Below are 23,551 nucleotides of genomic sequence, written 5' to 3' on the forward strand. Positions count from 1 at the left end.
GACCACAGGTGCCCACCACCACGCCTGGCTAACTTTTTGTATTTTTAGTAGAGACGGGGTTTCACCGTGTCAGCCAGGATGGTCTCGATTTCCTGACCTGATGACCTGCCCGCCTCAGCCTCCCAAAGTGCTGGGATTACAGGCGTGATCTGCAACAGTCTTTAAAAGACAACTTCACAAGAAAGTACATCCAGCAGCCAATAAACATGAAAAACTGTTCAACACCATTAATCTTGATTAATCAATCAATCAATTTAAAAAAAGCATTTAAGCTACTGAAAACTTCCTATTTAATATATCAAAACCTCTCTTTTTTTAAATGTGTAGCGCTATACCAAAAGTCCTCATTCTTCTTGTGACTACTTTCTATCCTTTCTGTAGTTTAGGTGCTCTCTTACTAGAGAAAAATAAAAAGGTTGCACCATAAAAATTCCAAAAGCTGTTCCTATGACTTCATCCCACTACCAATTTCAGTTTTATTCTTTCAGCTATCTTCCACTTAAGGGCCTCTAATTTTCTGTTGTGTAGTTTCTTAGAAGGCCCTTCACCCATTTGCTTTCAAAATATAAAGACAAACCAACCAACCACAAAGTCCTCATATTTTTAAACGAATTTCCTCATTCTCTCTGTATCTATATAAAAATAGATATACAAAGGATTATATATGTATATATTTAAAGAAGTGTGTGTGTATGTATATATATATATTCCTTTTGCTCTAAATACATACATTCTAGTAACTGACAATATGTGGAATTTAAGTTTTTAAGTCAACAAAATTGTCCAAGATAAATTTAAGAGTACAAATGAACATGTTTGAAATAATTTCAAATTACAGCTTATTTTACACCCTTTTTTTTTTAATGTTAAAGCATTTCGGATAAAAAAAAATTTGGTTTTTTGTTTGTTTGTTTTCCTGGCAGAACCATCTGTAAGGAATAATGTAAAACGCAAACTATTCAACGAGAACAGCACCTCTCAAACTTTAATGAGCACATGAACCTCCTGGGAATCTTATTAAAATGTATAATTCGATTCAGTAGGTCTGGAGTAGGGCCTGAGATATTTGCATGTCTAGTAAGTTCCCAGATGATGCCCAAGCTGCTAATCCACATACTATGCTATCAGCAGTAAAAAGAGATTCAAAGCAGTAACCATATCCTAGAATTTAACTGACTATTTATTTAAAGAATCATTTTAGGTTTTTTTTTTTTTTCTCTCCAGAGGACCGGGCAAATCAATCCTGACTACTATTAATTTGATATGGGTTTCATTTAAGACAGGCTATATCTTTTCAATTAGAACTGTACTATTACTATAGTAAGAAATAATTTTAGAAAATGTCAGTCTAGCCTAAATTGATACAGCATTGTGTCTTTTGCAGTAGAGATACATATTCTCTTTAAACTTCACTAGATTTGCAGTTATGAATATTTCAGGAGAGCTTGATAAGGAAGGGAGTATGAATACTTGAATACTCAAGTGCTTCAAACTGCTTTGTTAGGGAAAAGGTACGTCTTTCAATAAAATTATGTCCTTGAATTTTCTTTTTTTCATGCTGGATAAAGAATTAGTTCCCAAGTAGGTCTTTTCAAAAGCACAAAAGCAATCATATTTTTAAAAATTCATCTCTGGCTATACCTTTATTTTAAAAGCTATTCTTCCTAACAATTATACTATCCACTTAAAATTATATTAACAAAAATTTCCACTTGGGTGCTTTGCTAATGAAGAACATTCTACAATAAATACTGTTTTCTTCATAGAGCTACAGTGTTTTTAGAGGAAGCAAAATGGTTCACAAGAAGCAGAATAAGTAAAAAATATAACTAATATAAAATTATGGAGCATTAAAATTTGATGAAAGGAAGATATTCTTGCAAAAAACGTGAAATGATTGTAGATACAAGCAACATATAAGTTGTAAAGAGAATCATAATATAGTTGCAATCTAATGTAAAAATAACTAAATATGGCCCAGTTCATATCTGAGAAAAATGTCGAGTGTTCAATTAATAATAATGACAACGAAAACAACAATAATGATCAGAGCCCATTCACTGCTATAAACTCACATAAGCTGCAATATTGATTGGTAATTAATATATTTAAATTACAATTACTTTCTTCCCTCACTTTCATCCTGTTCTGTTCAAAGTTTTAATTGGAAGATGTCATCCTTCAATTGCCTTTTACTATCCATTACAGATGACCCTTAAACAACACACGTTTAAACCACAAAGGTCCACATTTACGTAGATTTTTTTTCTCCCTCTGCTACTCTCTGAGACAGCAAGACCAATCCCTCTTCTTCCTCCTCCTCAGGCTACTCAATGTGAAGACAATGAGGATAAAGACCTTTATGATGATTCACTTCCATTTAATGAACAGTAGATATATTTTCTCTCCCTTATGATTTTCTTGATAACATTTTCTTTTCACTAGCTTACTTTATTGTAAGAATACTGTATATAAATACATACAACAAAAAAATGTGTTAATTGACTGCTTACATTACTAGCAAGGCTTCCCAGTCAATAGTAAGCTAATTAGCAGTTACATTTTGAGAGTCAAAAGTCAGATGCAGATTTTTTCAACTGCACAGGGGTCAGCATCCTAACTCCCATGTTGCTCAGGGGTCAACTGTATATTTTCCTGTTTTGTTGCAACTTTCATTTTCACTTTTACATGACTAATAAAATATACAGAAATTTACTATTCGAGTAATAAAACAAAATAAATGGATAACCACTTGGGAAAGAATAAGATCTTAACTTTTCAGTCTGAACAATAATAAACTTCAGTAGATTAAAAATTTGTCGCAAAAGTGAAACCAGGGTGTGGTGGCTCACACCTGTAATTCCTGCACTTTGGGAGGCTGAGGCAGGAGGATCACCTGAGGCCAGTAGTTGGAGACAAGCCTGGGCAACATAGTGAGACCATGTCTCTACAAAAAAAAAAAAAAAAAAATTAAATTAGCTGGACATGGTGGCATGCACCTATAGTCCCAGCTACTTGGAAGGCTGAGGCAGAAGGATGGCTTGAGCCCAGGAGTTCGAGGCTACAGTGAGCTATGATCCTGGGAAACAAGAGTAAGACCCTGTTGCTTAAAAAATAAATAAATAAAGTGAAAACATAGAAACACCTAAGAAAATATATCTAAATAAATACATTAAAGAATCTATCATTTCCCCACTAATAGATGCTAACTTTATTACATATTACATTCTAAATGTTTTTTCTTGTGGGAATACTTTCAAGCGTGGAATGCTCCCAAGGGAAAAAACTATATAAAAAGTTATATTGAACTATAAAAAAATTAAAAGTTGATGTTTCAGAAAATACTACAGGCAAATTTTAAAGGCAGATGATAATGTGGAGAAAATGTCTGTAATATATATGATGGAGTTAATATTCTTAAGGCATAAAGACTATCAGAAACAAACAAGACAACCCAACAGGAAAATGGCAAAGGACGTGAACAAGCAATTCACAAACAGCCAAAACACATTATCTTAAAATGCTCATTCTCACTAGAATCACAGAAATCCAAATGAGAAAAATAACAAAATGTCACTTTTGCTCATCGTGTTGGTAAATATATTTTTTTTAATGTCCATTATCCAGTTTTAGCAAGGGTTGGCACTTTTTCAGTAGGAGGTAGGATGGTAGATTTGAGGAAATGGGTGAAAGTAAGTATGGTAAATGTGAGTGGCTGCCAAAGGACAATCAGTATTTGCTGGACCTCCTGGAGGGCCTTCCTGATGCTGGAGACAATTTTTAGTGACTCCTGTCTGTATGATGTAATTTCCTTTAGCAGCGCTCAGGAAAAATGGAAAACTTGAATTCAAGGTGGTTTTGCAAAGTGAATGTGGTAAAATGGCAAGGGTGCAAGAGATTTAAAGCTAATGGCAAGATAGCGACGGAATATAGGCCAGCAGAAAATGAACTGAACCATTCATGTTACCAGTATTTATTGAGCACCTCATGGGCTGGCATATAAGAAAATTAATTACATTTGTATATTGATCTTTTCACCAATGACTTCACTAGAATTCATTTTCTGGTTGCACAACTTTTTAGTTGATTCTCCTAGGTCCTCAAAATAGACCATCATAACATCCATAAATAATCTAACGTCTCCTCCTTTAAAATATTTACAATTCATTTCTTTATCTGGTCTTTCTACCATGGTTATTATTTAAAAGTATTGGCAAGCATTCTTGTTCTTCACTTAAATAGAAGAATCACGAGTGTGTCAATATGAATTATGATGTTGGCTGTTAGTTTCATCTCTTTTTATATGGTTAAGGAAGTATTCTTCAATGACTTACTAAGATTTTCCCTAAACAATGTGATCGAATATGAGAATATAAAATTTATTCTATATACTCATTTAGTATATTTCCTAACACTGAAACATTCTTATATTCATGTAATAAATCATTCTTGGTTTTAATATATAAATGCTGAATTTTGAAGTTTTAAAACTTAAAAGGTGACTAATACATGGTTTTCACTACTGGCTATCTTTAAAAGGTTTTATGTCAGTGTTATACTACCTAAAACAAACTGAGAAGCTTTCCATATTTTTTCGTGTTCTGGAGAATTATCTGTTCCTCCTAAGTATGAATGAAGTTCTCTATATAATCTGAACGAGGCCTGGCAACACGTTCTTTAATAACTTTTCTTCCTTCCTTAGGTATATTCACACTTTCCACTTCCTTTTGACTCACATTTTACCAATTTATGTCACCTTAAAAAGCATTCACCCTATTCAGATTTTCAGATGATTAGCATAAAACTGCATATGTGTACTCTCTAAGTTTTAATTCTCATCTGTGGATTGTCTCTAATTTCTAAAAACTTTTAATTTTCTTTTTTTCTTGATTAAACTTGTTAGAAGTTTGTCAATTTTGTTTATCTTTTCAACAAATAATTCTGCTTTTGTTTTCTAATTTGTCACAGCAATTTAATTCCATCCTTTCCATTTATCTTTATTTTATTGTTCTGTTTTAAATTTCTTAATACAAATGCCTAATGCATCTATTTTCAGTCTTAAGGCCCGTACGTTTTTCAATTGGTAAAGCTGGAAATATGCTTACCCATGAGCTTTTCTACATACCGCAATCTGGCTCCTATCTCCACCACAGAACTAAAATTGTCCAGTTAGGTCACCTAGCACGTATATATTGCCAAAGATAACAAGCCTCCTACTAGAACTCTTTAAAAGCATCTGTCATTATTAACCATGCCCTCCTTCTAGAAACTCTCTTCTCTTAGCTTTTCTGATAAAACCTTATCCTAATTTTTGTCCTGACTCTCTGGCCATCCTCTCTTAGCATCATACTGTTGACTTTTTTCCTTCTCTTAAATGTCAGCATTTCCCAAGACTGTGTCCTGGTAGCTCCACTCTTATAAAAAAAATTCTTCCTAGTGACTTCACCCAAACCCATGAATTCAACTATCTCTTATATGTAAAACTCTCTAAATCTAAATGTATCGCTCCCCTTTAGATAAGACCAGTTCCAGAGGGATGTCTCATAGGCACCTCAAATTCAACTTATCTAACTTAGACGATACCATCTTTATCTCCCAAATTGTTCCCTCTTTCTGCATTCTAGATATTTGTAGTTAGCCTAGGAATTATTCTAGATGACTCCCTCTCACTTACCCACATTCAGTCAGTCATCAAGTTTTGAAGATTTTATCTTTACCCTTCAAGATTCTGTCCCCTCTTGCCTAGTCCCAGAGTCTTTCCCTTAGATCATGTACGAATAAAAACAACTGCAATACTCCTTTAATTTTCCTATCTCCAACCCAGCCTCCCCACTTATATATATAAAACACATCACTTTACTAGCGGTATTTTTTAATAAATGAAAAATGTGTTTATAGGTAACTCATACTCATGTTCTAGCATATTCTATTTGTTACTTCTATTTAAGATGACCCCATCCACTCCTTTCTTCACCTATCTAAAGCCTACCTGTCCTTCAAAGTTCAACTCTCTTACATCTCTCTGTGGAAAGCTCCCTCTCTGTAGAAGAGTACATATAGTTTGCTAAATATACTCCTCCATTGGTGCTAGCATATACCCTAGGCACATGTCTTTCATAAATCATAGGATTCTATAATAACCAGACTTATTTGGTCATTTTCCACTAAAGGAGAAGCAACCTTAATGAGGTCAATAGACCTTGAGTGTTCATCCTTGTACTCTCAACATCTAGCACATATTTGTTCATGTTTAATGTTTGGGTATCATGTATAAATTATTTTAGAAGAGTTCTGTCTAAATAAGAACCATAAAAACAAATATAACCAGAAATGATTGTTAGTAAACTAGTGATGCAAACAGAAATACACAAGGCAAGAAAAATTAAGGTAGACATTCCAGCTCCACCAATTCATGTTGCTTTTCCAAATGAATTTGAGTCATGCATGTGGGTCAGGAAGTAGACTCCTATTAAGGCTTAGGAAAGTGAAGATTGAACTTAGGAAAGTAAAGATTGACCAGGTATTCTGAACTAAATTGCTACTGACTATTTTATACCATATTACAAAATCTGGGCCTAATATAGCTAGCCTATTAGATAGAGCAGTACAATTAAAAAGCCAGCATAGTGATTGTGACACATCCTTGAAAAACTCATGTCCTCAATAATGAAACAAAAATAAAGAAGGATTTGATCATCATTGTAAATATATTCCTTAAGGTCCTACCAAAATACCCTGCTCAATTTAAGATATTAGATCTTACAGAACTTGTTCACGTTTTTGTTGTTTATTTGTTTTTTTGTGGGATTTTTTTCTTGTTTGTTTTCATAAATAATTATATAACTCAGAGGAGCATACATTTCACAAGGGCAAAACTGTAACATCAGGGGTAGAAATACAAGCTGTTTGGAAAAAACATTTTGTAACAGTTCTGGTTTTCCAATCTATATGTCATCTTAGCCCCTGGCTAAATACAGTAAATTTGTTTTAATTATACAACTTCTGTGACAGAAAAAATGGTAGTAAAATTGGAGCCTGAGACACTATCTCTAATTATAACTCGATGTTATACTGTTTCCAGAACGAAGACTATAAACTTAGGTACAGTCAGCCATCTCAAAATGAAAGTTGTTGGTGACAGGAAGAACTCAAAGAAACACAGAATGTAATGGGAAAAGTTATAAATCAATAATAAAATCATTAGAACATCTTTAATGTGAAAGATTCACATTCATGTAATTTAATAATTACATTTTTCAAACATACCTTGTCCATTAATTTACTTGCATGGAGACTCAGGCTATTGAAGAATATTTTTTTGCTTAGCAAATGCATTTCTTCAATGGTAGTCAACAATGTAGTTGCACTATTTCCAACAATGCCACTAAAAGCAAAGGATATTTCAGGTTGCAAAACAGAAACTGAAACAAAACAGTTCTTTAACTGAGTAGAATGCTTTAAAAAGACCTAGATTTAAATAAAAGTGTTTATGTAAAATATAACCTGTGAATTACAAATACTCTAGTTTCATATTTTAAAAATCAGGATTTTTGTTTTTCTTTTGAATTAGGTGATGAAAAAATAAAAACAAACTACTATGTTTTCAATATTTCACAATCTCTTTTAGCAAAACTGTGGGTCAGAACAAATATTTGTAATATATAAAACCCTATCTCTATTTTTCCTCTGTTAGAGTAAATATATGTCTCGATTATCTAAGACAGTTAAATTTTAAGAACATTGAATCAACAGTTCTATTGATAAAATATTTAAATTGTATAAATACTGAGTTATTCTTTTAATTAAAACTGTCATACTATATCAATAACACACCTATAAATTAGTTTTCCAATTTTTATACAGCTGCCTACAGAGCAGTATATTTAGACTAATTGAAAAGTCTGATAAGTCTGAAAAGTATGATAATATTTTGAAATAACTAATTACATTAGTACATTCCACAATCCTCAATTTGCTATTGTATAAGGATACTTCTTAGACCCATTCAAGGAGGTTTCCCATTTTTGCCAAGATCTAAGACAAGTATGTATATAAAATAATTCCCAATTTTTTTCTCCTAATTCACACACTAAAAATGATTTTAACAACTTTCTAGGGGAAAAGCTTCTCAAGGATATGAAAATATGCTGTAATCCAGTAGGGAATTATAATTTCTAAAGGCATAACAACATCTTCCATGCCTAAAACATTTTAGATTGCTAAAGATGAATATAATGGCATTAAATACTACCAAACAGTAAGCTAAAACACAGCAAATTCACTGATAAATCATACCACATATGATATATTATAAAAGCAAATATTAATCTTTGCAAATGTAATATTTCAGTACAATTCTGAAACCAAAATAAATTAGATAAATTCTTACATAGTTCACAAAAAAAAGCAAATTATTAGTAAAATACATATATAGAGCAAACAGCAAAATACCAGCAAATTGCTAAACCAATAGCCACAATACTTGTATTTTAAAGAAACAACAGGTATTTCAGTTAAAAATAATGTAAACCAAATACTAAAATGAACTGGATGGAATTCCCACACATGCCTGCACATGCAATAAAAACAAGTATTTCTCTGAACAAAAGTGTACATCAAGCAACACGGGAAGCAAATTAAATGAAAACAAATAGAAACAATTTAATGAAAAATTTAGAGAGAGCTCAACATACATTTACTTTTTTTTTTTAATTTGTAGCTATCAGCTGTACTTTGCAGTTATTCAGATCTAGAATTTCCTAACATTTATTGAGCACTCACTATGTTCCAGTAACTTGTCCAGATAATTGTAGACGTTTCTTCTGACATTTCATTCCATATTTCTATCCAACATGCTTATACTACTACTTGATTTTTCAGTTTTAGGTATTATCTACAAATTCCCTGATGTAGAAGATGAGAGTTAAGCTCTCTTATACAGTTCTCCTCCTCCACCACAACACACCCAAACTTTACCTTCCGCAGGCTTCCTAATATAGCCACGGGCACACAGTTCTGGTAAGTAACTATTCAATGTTTATATCATTACACTCATGTAAATACTATTCAGAGCTGACCAAAGAATCAGGGATACCCAAAACAAGCCAATGAACAGGCTAGTGATGAAGAGAAATCCCAGTGTGACAGCCAAGCAGCTTGCAGTAGGCCTAAAGGGCAACACATCTAGACTGGAGGGGAATGAGGGCTCCAAGAAGGGTATCAGACAGGGGCAGGAGAGAGGCCGATTACCTGGTGGACTATATGGTGAGACAGTGCAGTGCTGAGTTCTCTTAAATAGCTTGGATCCGAAATAGTGATAAGGGCATAGGAAAGTAAAGTACAAAATCAAAGTGTTTATTAATTCCAGGGAGAAAAGTTTTAGAGGAAAAGATATATAATCCAAGCATGCTCGAGTCCCTGTTTTTTGGATTCTATATCTTCCTTTTGTTAGGAGTTTTAATGTATAAGAGGTGAATTTTTTGAGATCTTGCATGCATCTTGTTTTTTTCCCAACTTCACTGCTATTCCTTGCCAGTTTTGTGGTTTCTCCTCTTCTTGACCTCAAAATATTGGAGCTTCCCAGGACTCAGTCCTTAGCCCCATTCTTTATCTATACTCATTTCTTAAGTGACCTTACCTACTCCCATGGCATCAAATGTCATCTATTTTCTGAAAACTAGACATTTATAGCTTCAGCCCTGATTTCTCTCTGTATTATTTGCTCACTCAAAATCTCCTACTCTATGTTCACAGATACATCAAATCTGACAAGGCCAAAACTGAACGAAATTCTTCATTACCCACCACTCCCATCAACCAGTTCCTCTCCAGCATTCCCCATCTCAGCGAACAAAACCATTCACCCAGCTGTTCAAACCAAAAGCCAAGAATTCATCCTTGACTCCTCACACCTCACTCTATCTAGTATGTATACATGTCCTATTGGCGGTGACATAAATTGTCTCCGAAATCAACTACTGTCACCCTAGTCTAAACTCATCATCATCTCTTCTCAGGACCACAACTGCTTTCTAAATATCTTCTTTATTTTCCCTTTTGTCTCACTACACTACATGATTCACAGAGTATTCAGAGTAACCTCGTAACACCAACCTGCTCAGGTCACTCAAAACCCTCACATTTTTCCCAATCTTATTCACTCAGTATGAAATCTAAATATCCACTATGGCCTTCAAAATCCTACACGAGCTGGCCTCTCTCTACCTTTCTTATTTCATCCCCCTACTCCTTCCAATTCACTACACTCCAATTCCTGGTCTTCTTTCTAGTCCTCCAAAATGCAAGCTTCTCCTAGCTTCAGTGCCAGAGTGTATTTTCGTCCTGGACATTCTTCCCCAAAATCTTTTCATGCCCAACTCCTCCATATTATTCACATCTGTATTCAAATATCACCTCTACTGAATGGCCTCAAAAATAGTCACACACGCATATATCTAGTCATATATGGTCACTCCCTATACTTTCTATTTCCTTTCTCCTGCTTTATCTTCAGTACCCTTATAACTACCAAAAATTATTATTTTATACTTGCTTGTCTCCCCTACTAGAATGTAAGTTTAAGCTCTGTTTTGTTAATTACTGTTTCCTTATTACCTAGAAGAATGGCAAGTATACAGTCAACTTTTTAATTGAATGAGGAAATGTGTGAACAAGTAGAAAAAGTACATGCAAAAAGTCAAAGAAAGATTTTAATTGTCATCTTCAGTATCATCTTCAAAGACAGAAAAATTACAATTATCAGAGCCTAAAAAACTTATTATCATCTTCAGAATCTGAATTATTTTTTTCTAACATTTTCTGCATTAGAAACTAAGATGTCAGTATCTTTAAATAATAAATTTCATTTAGTCCCATCATGGACATTATTAAATAAACAATTTTAAAAATTATTTTACCAGCATCTTTATATAACACAGCATTTGCTATGTCTAGCTTTCAGCTGCCCTTGTGTTTTCTAAGTATTTATTATTCTCTTATTATAGGATGCTATAATATTACAACTGAAACTAATTCATTGCTTTTGAATTATGGGAATGTTGACAATAAGTTTATATCTAAAATATTAAGGGACTAATCCAAATTCTATCTCTGATCAGTTTTGTAGACTACAGCTTGTTAGTTTTGTTTGAAAATCTACTAGTAAGATGTAAAATCCCCTTCTTAGCTGTCAAGTTCTGGGTGGCTACTGTCTGTCACTAAGGGGTAGGTGATAACCTTACCAGTTTTCTGGTACTCTGTAAACTAGTGCTCCTTGAACCTTTCCTGGTAATGTTAGTTATATTCTTCTTAGATTTTTAACAGTTGGCCTACTATTCCTGATACTGGCATACTGTAATTTTTAAATAATTATTTAATAGAAAAATGTAAAAACTATCAAAAATATGGCTTGGAAAGACATTGTTTTAACATAACTACACATGTAACAGTCTTACAGTAACAGTTACAATAAAACTCAAGGGTATACCACCAACAGACACATGTAAAGCAAAAATGAATGCATAGTTTGGAGTCAAAGATTACATTTTATATAAGACGAGTGGTTCCTAATCAGATCAAGTTGCCAGTATGTAGAGAAGATAAAGCTATGATTCTATTTTATCACTTATAGTAAACTAAACGCTAAAGAATTTAGGTATTTACATCCAGAATAGAACATTTAATTCACTATGCTCTATTTTGAGTATATGGTGTGGCTGCGTTAGTTGCCTTGCATGTCTTTTACTAATGCAGGAAGACTCAATAAAGACTTACATTATAGACTTATATTGTTATATAAGTTGTGTGTGTGTGTGTGTGTGTGTGTGTGTGTGTGTGCGTGTGTGTGTGTGTAGTTCAGCTTGGAGAAAAAAGGAGAAAGGAAATAATAGACCTTAAGGCATAGCATGTATAATATGCATATAATGATTTACATGGTGTGGAGGTTCTACTAGTTATGCTTAGTGTATAATTACCATACACAATATAAAAAAAAATCTTGTACTGTGCTGTAACTGAAAGAAACATCACATTGGATTTGGCAAGCACATTTTGCCATTCCACTTACCTGATTGTATGGTGATAAAATTTGAGGAGATTAGAAATTTTATATAATAAAACTGCCCCAGGTTCAGCAACTATTACTTGCTCAATGCGAACCTATTAAAATACATGAGAGGAAAGTAAACATTTCTTAAAAGTATAACTTTTTTTCATTAATAACATATGGTATGAATATAATAACAAAGACACAATTTTATTATTGCAGAGATCACAAAATGCCTCCTAAATAATTGCTGAGTAGTAAGTCATAGAAGATGGTAAAGTAACAAACATTTTAACATAGATATACTCCACAAAAAAACTGACCCATTATTTGCAGAATTTGGTTCAAGTCAGTTGTTACGAGAAATATCAATACATTGAGATCATTTGAGATTTATCACCAGTATATAATGGAATTTGGTTCAATACTAAATTGTAAAGGCAACTGCTACATCCGTAAAACAGATTATCAATGAAAACATATTGCTTTATTGCCAAATATTGAAGAAAAAAAATTCCAGTCTATAAATTATGATATCAAGTTTGTCTATTAATCAAAGAATAGAAAAGTAGACAAATCTTGAATTAGCACCAACATATTTGCCAAATTATAAGACTACCAGAGCAAAATCAGATCTAGTTCAAGATTAACTTGATCTGCCTCAAGATTTAGCAACTAGGAATTTTTTCTAATTAAATTTCATCCTTCACTGATCTTTCTTTTCTCTTATTAATGAATATAATCTAAACTACACTGATAAATGCTTACTTAAATGTTGTATCTGCCCTTAAGCTATTGCTTACATTATATCTTCTTGCTTTCCTAACTAGTTTCTAAATACAAATATAGTATAGACATTATGTCTTCTTCTGCCTATTTTACATCTCTGTAACATCTGGTAGAACAGTATACACACAACAGATGTTTAATAAATGCTTTTAAAAGTTGAATTTTCTCTGTATTTAGATTTTGGCGTATGTCATAAAAAAACTATGATTTGCTAAAATGAGATTTTATATCTGCATACAAAAGCCTCTTAGATTACAGAAATCAATTCACATTTACATTAATATGTTTATGAAATTGGTTCATCTGTTGGTATACGTGATAGACTATCTAACTACCACAATACCATGGATCATGAATGGCATTTGAACTTAAAAAATATATTTTTCCATATTATAATTTATTTTAAAACCAAGACCTTAACAGTGACTTAAATTATATGTTATATCAATAAAAGTGATATTTTCTTAATTTTAATATAATTATTACAGAAAAATATAAAAAATGTTAATTGTAGGCAAACAGCTCTTTACTAGCAGATTTTAAACACCATCTCAGCTATCTGGCCACCTGCCTTCCAGAATTTTGAGGCATCAAGAAAATATTCTTAGTTCTAACTCCCTTAAGAAAGAGAGAAAAGAGGGGAGAGGGAGAAAGAAAGAAAGGAAAATAAAACAGGGAAGGGAGGGAGGAAGGGAAAAAAACAATTTCTATCTCTCTCGAATACAAAGGTTTTGAGGGAAAGTGGCAATAAACAATACAACAGCTACAATACAAAATAGAACAGAGAAAGACTGGAAAATCAGGAGACTGACAAATAATACACCAAGAATGCTTTGTTTGCCACACAGAAAGAAACACTCTGTCTTATGAGGGCTATATAAGAGGCTAACCATTTTCAGCAAAACCCAACAGTCACAGGAGAAACAACAAAAGACAAGAGAAACAAAAAGTAAAAAGTAAAAAAGGTCAAAGAGGCCGAAGAAGTGGTGGTAGCAGCAACTGGGCTGGAAATTATCACTGTGATGACAGTGGAGGGAAAAATCATTAGCAGAGCTGGAAAGCAGCAATGGGAATAATGGCTCAGATATAAAGTGTGTTGGAACAAATCCTGGCACATCATAAGCACTCAATAAATCCTAACTGCATTGTGAGAAGCAGCATCAACCATAAAGACAGATATTAAAAGTAGCAAAATGGGCTTCAGGCACCCTGACAGCAGAGAAGGCAGGGAAGAGCTAAAAGAACAGTGGCTCTCCTCTCCAAGGCCAGAGAGACAGCTAGAGCAAAAGTGAGAGCAAGAGAAAGGGAGTGGGTTTGTGTTCATGAAGGGGACACGGGAAGAAGGGAGGACTAAAAAAGATGATGATGAACTTCCTTTACCTTAGTATCACAGACAGCTGCTCAGGGTAGACAACTGTTCCTATGTATACCTCAATCTGAGGGCCCAATGACTAGGTTGTGTACAATATTCAGCTTTATTTTCCATGCCATTGATCTTTTACATACGCCTGCTTTCACAGAACCCGCCATAATCTAAGGTCTATAGCATACACTACCCTAAAGATTTTATTAAAAGAGAAAATTCAAATGAAAGTTGGTAATCTCTCAGCAATCTAAAACATTCACATAAAAAAAGGATTTTATACCCATGGGCTTGAAAAAAAATTTAATATATTAGTTCTGATCTTTCTAGCTACAATTTTGGAGTAAAGACATGTACAAAGTAATAGGGTTGATGCTGATGAGCCATGGATCGTATCCTCTATACAACATATGTAATCTTAAACTTAGAGCACCGATTCTTTAAACTGGCAATAGGTTTACAGATCTTATCTTAATACATACATTTACAAATATTTAATCTACCACCTATGATGTTTCACTTTACTAAGACAAAGAAAAGATTAAACAAGGTAGAATAAATCAAATATATAGTTTCTCAAGGATTATCTCCCATTACCGCTATAACCTTTTCTTTATGCTTCTAAAAATCAAAATCTCTTACTCTAAAAAAAAATCATTTCTACAAAAAATAATAATGGACAGAAAAGTAGCCATAACATCCAATATCATATGTCATTAGAAAAAGTTTAGCTGCTTATCAATTAGGAAGAAGAAATTTTGTATGAGTGAGATTATAAAAGCAGATTGATCACTAGAAAAATTCAGAATTATAATTGCAAAAGGAAACATTAAAAGTCAAAATTTTTTTCCTCATCTAACAACTATATCACTGAAAATATAACCACCAAATAAAGTCATACAGAAAAAAAATTCTTAAAACAGTGTAACACTGTCTATCAGTATAAAAGGAAGGGAGGTATGAAGTTGCTGGATTATATATCACTATCAAGCTAATTTGATATGTAACTATTGTGAACACCTGCTAAATATTCTCTGGAGTATGCAATATATATTATCATCATATGGAAAGATTTCAAGTTTCTGTCATTTCAGAAAAGGAATTTTTCTTCATTTTATAACAAAAAGATACTTGTTTGCTTACTAGTGTCTTCTTTCCCTTTGGCATCTTATATTTAAATTTGCCAGCAGATCACAATAAGGTCCTACAATTGTCATAAAGATCTTTCTGAGTATGTACATTTAAGGAAGATGAAATGAGAATTTCTAAGTACATTTTAAAACAAAGGCAGACTTCAGTATATAATGTCTTTATATAAGTGGTTGGTATTAGTTTAAACATTAGTTTAAACATAATTCTTACTCAAACCAGGACAGGAAAATGAAAAGTCCACTATAACCCTTAGATTCTAAAATTACAATATTTACACAATTACTTTTTAAAAAGAAAAGGAAAAGCATACACCTACTATGTAGCCACAAAAATTATAAATTATATTTTTTTTTAAAAAAAGAAAGAATAGCTGTAAAAAGAAACATAATTACACAAGCAAGGAAGCAGGGGAGGTAAGGCAGATAAAGTAAAATTTACTTTATCTTTTACCTAGTCACTTTATCAAAGTGACTACGACTTTAACTATATGAAGTTATAAAAAGGTATAAAAGCATAGCAAAATAAATCTCATTTTATTCCTCCTCTTCTTCTATCTTTCCAGTAACTGCCAGTATACAAAATAAATAACATTTATATAAGTTATATATGTCTACATCAAACGATGACAAGTAAATATTTCATTTGGGAGAAATAAGTAAAATAATTTCAAGATACTTTGCCATTTATTTTCTGAATATACAGTTAGGTCCTATGAGATCAAGTTAGAGTAATAGTTAAATTTGTCAATATAATCAATTGTCACAAAGTGTGTCATCTGAGATATCCTTGCCTGGAACATATACCAAAAAAAAAAAAAAAAATAGAAATAAAATAGAAATAATTTTAGAAATAAAATAAAATTAATGTATTAGAAATTAAAATTAATTATAGAAATAAAATAAAATTAATTTTAAAGTTCATTTCTTGAAAAAAATAATTAAACTTCTGGATTTCAATTTCCATGTACGAAATTGAAGTCAATCAAGGAAACTGGTTTACAAGGAAAAGTAAACCAACAATTGCCAAGTATTCTCTAAATATTAATAAAGGAAAATAAAGGTGTTTACCATCTGCTAAATACTTAGTAAGTGTCATAAACTATGTACTTCATCTACACAGTCATCCTCACAACAACCCTGGATGATAGATGTTTTAACATACAGGTTCCATGGGAGCATAATTCAGGTAGGTGCAGAAGAGTTAAGCAGATAGAATAAGTAAACACAATTAAGTGGCAATATGGGAATTCTAACTCAAATTTGATTCCAAATTCTGTTCCTTGCACTATATATAGTATTGCTAATACCAATACATATTATTTTATCCTTAGATTAATCATTATTTATTGCTATAAGCAAAAACTCTTCTATGTTTGAAGCAATCAAGTAAACAAAATATTCTTAGTAAATCTCTCTGTTAAGAATTCAGAGATCTGCTATTTAAATTTAATAGATTTTTTCTCAATCGAGTAAGAAAAATTACTACAGGAAATATAATCTGTAAAAAAATAGGTCAATATATGCAAACTACAAATATTTCCAATTTTCTTTCTCAGAGAGAAAACTGGCAATTATTATTTTAAAATGTTTCTTATTAGTCTACATTAGTGTGCTAATTTGAAAAAATTATAGATTGTATTTGAGCTGGTATCAGTTTCTTAACTTCCTACAAATAAGGTAGTAATTTAACCAGGTACCATATAGCATATGTAAAAACAAAGTATTTTACCTTTAGAGGCCTGCACACACCTTCAGTGATATGCCCAACAACTTCTTGAATATTTTCTTCAACACCTAAAATTAATTACTACATAATTAATATTTGTTTCCATATTATACCTTGCTTCATATAAGTTCAAAAAACAAATAATATATAATACATATAATTAATGGCACTAATAACTTTTAAAATAACCATAACAGGGCCAGGCGTGGTGGCTCACGCGTGTAATCCCAGCACTTTGGGAGGCCGAGTTGGCTGGATCACAAGATCAGGAGATTGAGATAATCCTGGCTAACACGGTGAAACCCCATCTCTACTACAAATACAAAAAATTAGCCAGGCATGGTGGCAGGTGCCTGTAGTCCCAGCTACTCGGGAGGCTGAGGCAGGAGAATGGCGTGAACCCGGGAGGCGGAGCTTACAGTGAGCCGAGCTTGCGCCACTGCACTCCAGCCCAGGCGACAGAGCGAGACTCCATCTCAAAAAAAATAAAAATAAAAAATTAACCATAACAATATTTTAGTAAGTTTGGTATCTCTTGGGACATTACTAATTGTGTTAACATATTACTAATTGTGGTAATACCTAATATGTGTCTAGAAAGCCTTAATTCATTTGATTTTGAGTTAATAAAATGAATATTTCTTTGTGAAAAAGATTAAATTTATAAGACAGAGAAAAAAAAGTCTGAAATGTATTCATTGAATGAAGTGATGCCAAGATGTATTAGCATTTATTCTACAAACATCTTGTTCCAGGCAGTACTGCTTAGCACATACACTGAGGGTATAAAGTTGAAAAATACACCTTGAAATCTTACAGAAAAACTGGTATTTTCCAAACACCAACTATTTATCAAGCTCTGTACTGGGTATTTGACATTTACTGTTTGTAACCACCTTCATTTTTACAGAGCCCAGAAGACTGAAGTCATTCCTGTAGAATAACCTACTTCATCGAACTACAATCTATTTTCTTTCTTAACACTGCCTTATATATACTTTTCTAAAACATCTTTAAGGAAACACATTTATTTAAATGGGGTAATGAGAATAATAACAGAAAGAGAACCTAACAATGCACACTTTGTGCCAGTCTAACATATGCTGAGTCTAATCTTGATACTGAAGAGTTAGAATCTATGAGGTTAGTATTACCACCATAACACTGACTCATCTTGCAGATAATGTGAACCACAGAGACGTGTGGCTGAGCTATGTAAAACAGTCAAGTGATATCAAGCCACAGTGTCTCTCTTAACTTCCTATCAAAAATAGAACATTTTAAAATCATACATACACTAAACCCTCAAACTCTAAAATAGGCCTCTTTAGGTAATCACAACTAAGAAGATTTGGAATTCTGTAAACAAGACATCAGCAACTCTCAACTACAGTTATTTTTCTTCCCTGACATCAAGACAAAAATTTTAAGTACATTGTATATATGGTGATGTAGTTTGGATGTTTTTCCCCTCTAAATTCATGTTGAAATGTAATCCCCAACGTCGGAGGTGGGGCCTGGTGGGAGAGGTTTGGGTTATGGGAGTGGATCTCTTATGAATGACTTGGTGCTATCCTCACAACAGTCAGTGTTGCTTAAAAGTGTGTGGCACCTCCCATCTCTCTGTCTTGTTCCCTCAGTCACCATGTGACATGCTGGTTCTTCCCCTTTCACCTTCCACCATGACTCTATGCTTCCTGAGGCCTTCACCAGAAGCAGATATTGGCATCATGCTTCCTCTACTGCCTGCAGAACCGTGAGTCAAATTAAACCTCTTTATAGATTACCAAGCTTTAGGTATTCCTTTATAGCAATGCAGAAACATACTAACAGATATGATAACTGTTTTAAAATTTTAAAACAGTGTCATGAGAATGAAAAAAGAGGTTGGGTAGCAGAAATGAAATAATTAGTAGCTTAAAGATCTTAAACAAGTCACTCAGCCTGTTTACACACAGATAAAACTAAGATAACACCACCTTGTACCTTTAAACCGTCATGCAGAGGATTTGAGAAAATGTATGCTAGATATTCCAGAAATTTCTTAAAAGTGCCACAGAGGCTAGACGCCTAGCCTCTAGTTGATATGGAAGGTCATTAGGGTTCACTATAAAACTGAACAGTTGAGTGACAGGACAAAGGTGATGGAAGAGAAAGTCTATTAGCAGAATGAGGGAGAATCTAGAGAAGAGAAAGACTAATCAGGACACTTATTGTACCATCAAGGTGTTTCTAAGTGAAGAAGATGGCAACAAGAGTAGAAACAGAGATGCTTGTGTTATTTTCCGTATTTAGGCATTAGCAATGTAATCGGTGGACCCACCTTGTGTAGTTACATGCTTTAAGAGAGCTTCAAGGTGTTCCTTTTCAGAAGCAGTAGCTTGATGGAGCCAAGCCAACATATCTCCCACATACCTAATGAAAACTAAATGTTAATAAAGATTTCCTTTGGAAAAACATCAACTCCTCTTCTGCTGTCTGATTACTATACCTCAAAGGGTCATGAGAGTGCATTTCAATTGGTCTAGGTGTACCTCCGGGGCCCCCTCTTGTGAGCGCATCAATAAATCCACGAACAACTGTACTTCTTCTGGCTGTTCCAAATTCATCTAAGGTATATCTAGAAGAAACAAGTTGTATAAAAAATGGTTGGGGTTCTTTGTCTCTAGTGGCTATATCAGACTATTCATGCAATTTCTGAGACAAGCAAGTACTTAAAGCTCTTTTAGGCATTTGGTCAAGCAACACTGCTTTCAAACAAGAAAAAAAAATATTTAAGAGATAACTTCGGCATTGAAAATTGAATCAAAAAGTAAAAACTTTTACCCCTCCTAAGAAACAATGCTGGAATATGGGACTAAAGCAGAGGCAGCAGTAATAAGGGATAAAGCAATGGACTTAGTAAAAGTAGGAAAATCAAGCCAAGGTGGGAAGACTTAACTTTTTAGGTTTCAATATATTCAGTATATTAGGTTTCAGTATATTTCAGTACATATATTTATAGTCTAAAACGATGCTCTACTGTTTTACATAAAGTCATAACAGTTCTCAAAAGCTGATTATAATTAGAACTCTGCAATCCAAGGCTGGGTGTGGTGGTTCACACCTGCAATCCCACCACTTTGGGAGGCCAAGGAAGGTGGGCACTTGAGCCCAGGAGTTAGCGACCAGCCTGGTCAAGATAATGAGACCCTTTCTCATTATTAAAAAAAAAAAAAATATATAGCCAGGCATGGTGGTGCATGTCTATAGTCCCAGCTACTCGGGAGGCTGAGTTACGGGGATCACTTGAGCCTATGAGGTTCAGGCTACAGTTAGCAGTGACTGCTCCACTATACTCCAGCCTAAGCCACAGAGCAAGATCCTGTCTCAGTAACAAATAAAAGAATTCTGCAGTTCAAAACTTGAGATTTTCTCTTCTACATTAAAAAGTCTTCTTTATACATACTATCACAATTTATCACCAAAATTTTCTCTAAAAATTGCTATCCATTTTTAAAAGCTTATTTTGACTCCAATATTAGACATAATAGATGTTCCTTAAATTTACTGACCAATCACATATACAAGCAAATACCTTTTTACAAAACATGTATTAAGAAGTCACCTATTATAATTGAAAAGGCATGGAAAGGCTTTCTAAGGTGAAGGAACTGGTAGGGAAGGAAAGCTTTTAACTGGGGAATAGGACAATTTGGGATTCAATTTATAAAAACGGCCTGGAGCTCTCTGGAGTACCCATTTCTTTGACTTGATTTAGCCTTGTTTCCCATTATCACCACCATTCCTGACATCCATCCCTCAATTGAAAGTTCTTTCCATTTTAAAAGTATAAAGAAAAACAAAATATATTTTAGCAGTCTGATGTCAGCAGATTCTAGACTAACTTGTAAACCTCTAAACAGTATTCTACCATACTAAATTTTAAGAATTATGTCAATAATTCTTTAATTCCTATATTTAAACAAAAATTACCAAAACTTCCCAAGATACCAAAATAATTAATATCTTAGGCTACATAGCTTTCTTTAATATGCTGTTAATTGGATGAAAAATCCACATTTTGGTAAACATGTGAAAGATGGTTTACTTCTGAATAACAGAGAAAGTCGGTAGAACTGGCAAATAGCTATAAATATTTAGGAATAGGAACCTTTTTTGAGGACTGTTTACTATTAACTAGACTATGGTTCTCTGTGTGTTTGTTTTCTGTTAAAAAGAAATGGTTTTGAGATTCCCTGTGGTGACATACTAGTACAGAAAAGGGAAAGTGCAATATCCAGCTAAGTTTTGCTAAATTGCATAATTGCCTCGCATTTACTTTCTATTTTTTAAACAAATTAGAACCAAAATGCTCATTGCTATTTTTTCCCTCATGCTCTTAAATTATAAATCCATTTAGTGTGAAGAATGCCTTCTTTTAAATGATCACCTGATTCTCTGAAATAATGAACTTATGACTGCTTATCACAGCACAAAATTCACAAATGTTTAACTTTTTAAGTATATAAAGCTAATCCTCATTCCCAAGACCCTGCTAACCATAGTAAAAATAAACAGCAGAATTTGTTTCTAGGACTGTCCACTGGGACCACAGTTGTAACAGAATCCAGTGAATCTACTGGTATCTTATATAGGGGGTAAATTACCAAGCCTGGCAAACACTGGAATTTCATCTGTTTAATACTACACAATATCAGTAAACATTAATATTAATGTCAATCCTCCTATAGAACAAATATAATTTAAAGTAAAAACAGCATAAGCCACATGAACCTTCAATATCTTTAGACATGAAACATCCTGGGAAGGCCCAGAGACAGAAGAAAAATTCTTTGACCAAAATCAGACATTCTTCCAACAATAATCAAAATTCAAAATGGAGCTTTTTCAGGGGGAATGTTCAAATTATGTAGATATTCTCAAATACCCCTAGTTAAAATTAAAAGTCTCATTTCAAAAATCGTGTTTAGCTACCATTAAAGAAATTCTGGTCAAAAAACAAATTAAAAGGAGAAAATTTTTTATCAAAAAGCAAATTAAAAGATAATAGTATAGAAGTGCCTCTTTGAAATACAACAAATACATAAAGAAGGAAGAAAAATCAGCATTGTACATATTACTACATTTTAAAATAACTTATATTCTAAAGGCTTACCAAAGGAAAGAAATTATCAAATTTTTTCACTTCCATTTATAATTATACATGATTTATTATTAAATGTCAATAACACATTAGCATTCCAGTTATATACTACATAAGAAACACTGAGTAATGGCAACTTTCCCCAGGGACTTCAATAATTGACATTTTTCTTGCCTATAATACTTACGTTATTTGAGACACAATAATGGACAGTGAAGCTTTTATACATTACTTATTAAGTTCATATAGTGCCATCTGGTGGTTAGCATGACACATTATTAAGTTTTCCCTAAATGTAAGGAAACTACCTACCACTTTGAAAATAATTACTCAGTGAAAGGCCAATTTTCTCTTTTTTAGCATTTATCTTGTTCTAGTCATCTGGTCTTAAAAACTTACTCCCCCACTCAAGTTCTAAATGTCTCTTAAAATCTTCCGAATTGCCATTACTGCCCGCCTGCTTCTTAGCATACGCCCTTCACAGATAAACCTTCTTTGCCTCTCCATTATAGTTCCATTCTTTATCTTTCAAGCTTTTTCCCTGATTGCCACATAGCCCTCAAATACACCCCTCTTTAGTTGACAGCTTTCTAGTCACCTCCTCCCAAAATAAAAACAATATCTAAAATTTAGTGATGTACCAAGCATCACACTAAGTGCCTTAAGTGAACAATCTAACTTAATCTTCACATCAACCCTGTAAAATAGGCACTATTATTATCCTCATTTTACAGCGAAGGAAACTGAAGCTTATAAAGGTATAAGGACTTCTCAAAGAAATTTGACTCAAGAGCCCACCTTATAAGTCATTTAATATTGCTCCTTTCCAAGTTTTGATAAAGAACTATAATTCAGTAAAAATTTATTTGCATGGCATAAGTCAGCTGTTGTTTTCAGGTGCCCAAAACACACAAAGGCTTTTTTTTTTTTTAAAGATTAACCTTGTGAATAAATATTAACCTGCAGACAACGCAACAGTTGTTAAAATCAAACACTAAATGTTTTAAGTGCTAAAAGACTCATAATCAATGCCAATATGTTAAAGTGAAAAAGTTGGGAAAGAAATTTCAAAGAACTGCTAAGCTGCTGATCAACGGTAAACATTAACTTATCATATGTATATGCACAATGTCCAGGGCTATTATGATCCAGCTGTTGCTCCTAATTGAATAGCCAGGGCAAGCTTTTGCAATTAATTTCCCAAAGGTGCATGTTCTCTCAATGTATATCTTTGCATTACTGTTCCCTCAACCTGGAAACTGTTCTTCCTTTACTTCTAGGAAAATGCCTATTCAGCCTTCAGAACTCACTTTACACCTAATTCCATAGGAAA

At 33.2% G+C, this 23,551-nt stretch overlaps 1 protein-coding gene across 4 annotated transcripts in view; it reads right to left on the minus strand.

Annotated features, from left to right (window-relative positions):
* The window catches only part of COG6 (component of oligomeric golgi complex 6), a 129,346-nt gene that overhangs the window by 76,227 nt on the left and 29,568 nt on the right, over positions 1-23,551 (minus strand). For all 4 annotated transcript variants that reach the window (XR_002731002.2, XM_023208876.1, XM_023208877.3 and 1 more), the window contains exons 9-13: positions 19,564-19,692; positions 19,396-19,487; positions 17,076-17,140; positions 12,065-12,156; positions 7,267-7,384 (exon numbers count right to left, since the gene is read on the minus strand). Coding sequence is in view for 3 of the 4 variants with exons in the window: in XM_023208876.1 (XP_023064644.1) it covers positions 7,267-7,384; positions 12,065-12,156; positions 17,076-17,140; positions 19,396-19,487; positions 19,564-19,692 (496 nt within the window). In the remaining variant the exon portion in view is untranslated. The remainder of the gene's footprint in view (positions 1-7,266; positions 7,385-12,064; positions 12,157-17,075; positions 17,141-19,395; positions 19,488-19,563; positions 19,693-23,551) is intronic.

This window comes from Piliocolobus tephrosceles, chromosome X, assembly GCF_002776525.5.
Source record: "Piliocolobus tephrosceles isolate RC106 chromosome X, ASM277652v3, whole genome shotgun sequence".
NCBI classification, from domain to species: domain Eukaryota; kingdom Metazoa; phylum Chordata; class Mammalia; order Primates; family Cercopithecidae; genus Piliocolobus; species Piliocolobus tephrosceles.